Here is a 1,642-nt window from a genome sequence, read left to right as displayed (position 1 = left end):
CACCATCAGTAGACAATGCAGGTGAAGTGTCTTGCCCAAGGACACAACGACACTGAATGAAAGTCGGAGCCGGGTATTGAACCGTCAACCCTTCGATTTCAGGGCAAACTCCTACATCCAACGCCACTGTCGCCCCAAAAGTAAAGCAAGTTTACACCTTGATTCAGTAGAAAAAGAAAGTTTCCTTCCAGACACTTAAATCTTCAGCTGTGAACATTTGAAGAGTCTGGAAGCAGAGAGAGCTCAAACAATTCATGGGGAAATAATCTTCCATTAGTATTTTTCAGTAATCGATTAATCGTTAACTGGAGTAAATAGACTGTAAAATGACTTAAAGCAGGAATTATATCAAAATTATTTTAAAATTAGAAATATTTTGCCTTTAAGAGAATTTAAACTTAATCTGTCAATCTGCTCTATCCAGACCTCCTGAAGTAGAAAGAGTTTGATTTTCACCTGGTTTAATTCTGTAAGAACATTTCCACGTCTGATTATTAATCAATGAATCGAAAAAATAGTCAACAGATTAATGGATTAGCAGAATAATTGCTCATTGCAGCCATAGAAGCAGAGAAAGAAAACTATGCATAAAGACGTTAATCTAAGATGGCGGCTGCTGCTGCTTGTCCTGATAACGTCTGTAGAGCTGCTGAATCCTGAAAGCTGATCGCTGCACATGAAGATGGATAAACATGGCAGCTGTTGGCGCTCCAAGACAAAACAACTGACAGATTATGGAAAACTAGGCGAATAACTTGCAGTTTTCCTTTGTATATTTGCACATATGTATGCTAGCATAAAAAGGTATGTACACATGTGAATCAGTGTCTGTGTGCATAACAGGCCTCCCAGTAGAAAGGGAGCAGCATGTAAGGATAGTGTAATAATGACTTTGTGCCTCATATTTCATCTCACGCTATGCAGTAATGCCAGCTGCACAAGTGTATGACTCTGTAGAGGCAAGTTCAACATTTTCCACTGCTGAATAAACAACGTACCTCAGTTTCCATTCTTGTCCAGATTTCAGCCCTGGATTAGGTTTCCCTTTTGGATCTAGCTCAGTTTGTTTGGGAATGACACTACGGCTCCGGAGCAAAAGGCAAAGATTAAAACCGTGAAGCTGTGCAGTGCAGAGGAAAGCACCCCTCACCCCCTCCATAGGGTCAGAACACCAGGCTGACAGCGATGACGGAGCAGTCTGTGCATGTAGTGATCCATCTGTCCCATATTTACCAGGCTGACGAATCACAACAGCCTCTGTAAGAACTGTTCTCCTGAACAACTGCATCATTACAACACAAACACTCTCTGGTGTTTACCACAGGTCCTACCATACCACGCATTCAAGACCGAGACTTTGTGAAACCAGTAAGCTGGAAAAGAGAGAGAATCTCACCTGGTCCATTCTCATTTGCGCAAATTATTACGCTTTTTCATGCAAAGCAATAACAGACACTAGCCCCTTTCTGTCCATGACGTCACGGTGCGGTTAGCCTAGCGCCATTCTCCCCGCTTTACGAGCTAAATCAATGGGAACTACTAGACATGCGTTGTGACAAACACCAGATACAGCACTGGGACTTGATCAACAGCCGATACCGCACCGTGACAATGTCACTAACCAGTAGGTGGCAGTAGTGTT

The 1,642-nt window shown here is 42.5% G+C and overlaps 1 protein-coding gene across 2 annotated transcripts in view; it reads right to left on the bottom strand.

Moving 5' to 3' along the window:
- The window catches only part of LOC107096045 (striatin-3-like), a 32,455-nt gene that overhangs the window by 20,918 nt on the left and 9,895 nt on the right, over positions 1 to 1,642 (bottom strand). Inside the window, exon 1 of one of the 2 annotated variants that reach the window (XM_015392532.1) lies at positions 999 to 1,120. The exons of the other annotated variant lie outside the window; for it this stretch is intronic. Coding sequence (XP_015248018.1) covers positions 999 to 1,010 — 12 coding nt within the window. The 5' untranslated portion in view covers positions 1,011 to 1,120. Of the gene's footprint in view, positions 1 to 998; positions 1,121 to 1,642 lie in introns of those variants that run through there. 2 annotated transcript variants of the gene reach the window in all.

This window comes from Cyprinodon variegatus, unplaced genomic scaffold (assembly GCF_000732505.1).
Source record: "Cyprinodon variegatus isolate N-32 unplaced genomic scaffold, C_variegatus-1.0 Scaffold595, whole genome shotgun sequence".
Classification (NCBI taxonomy): domain Eukaryota; kingdom Metazoa; phylum Chordata; class Actinopteri; order Cyprinodontiformes; family Cyprinodontidae; genus Cyprinodon; species Cyprinodon variegatus.
Note: the sequence above shows the minus strand (reverse complement) of the source record. Positions and strands in the feature narration are given on the sequence as shown.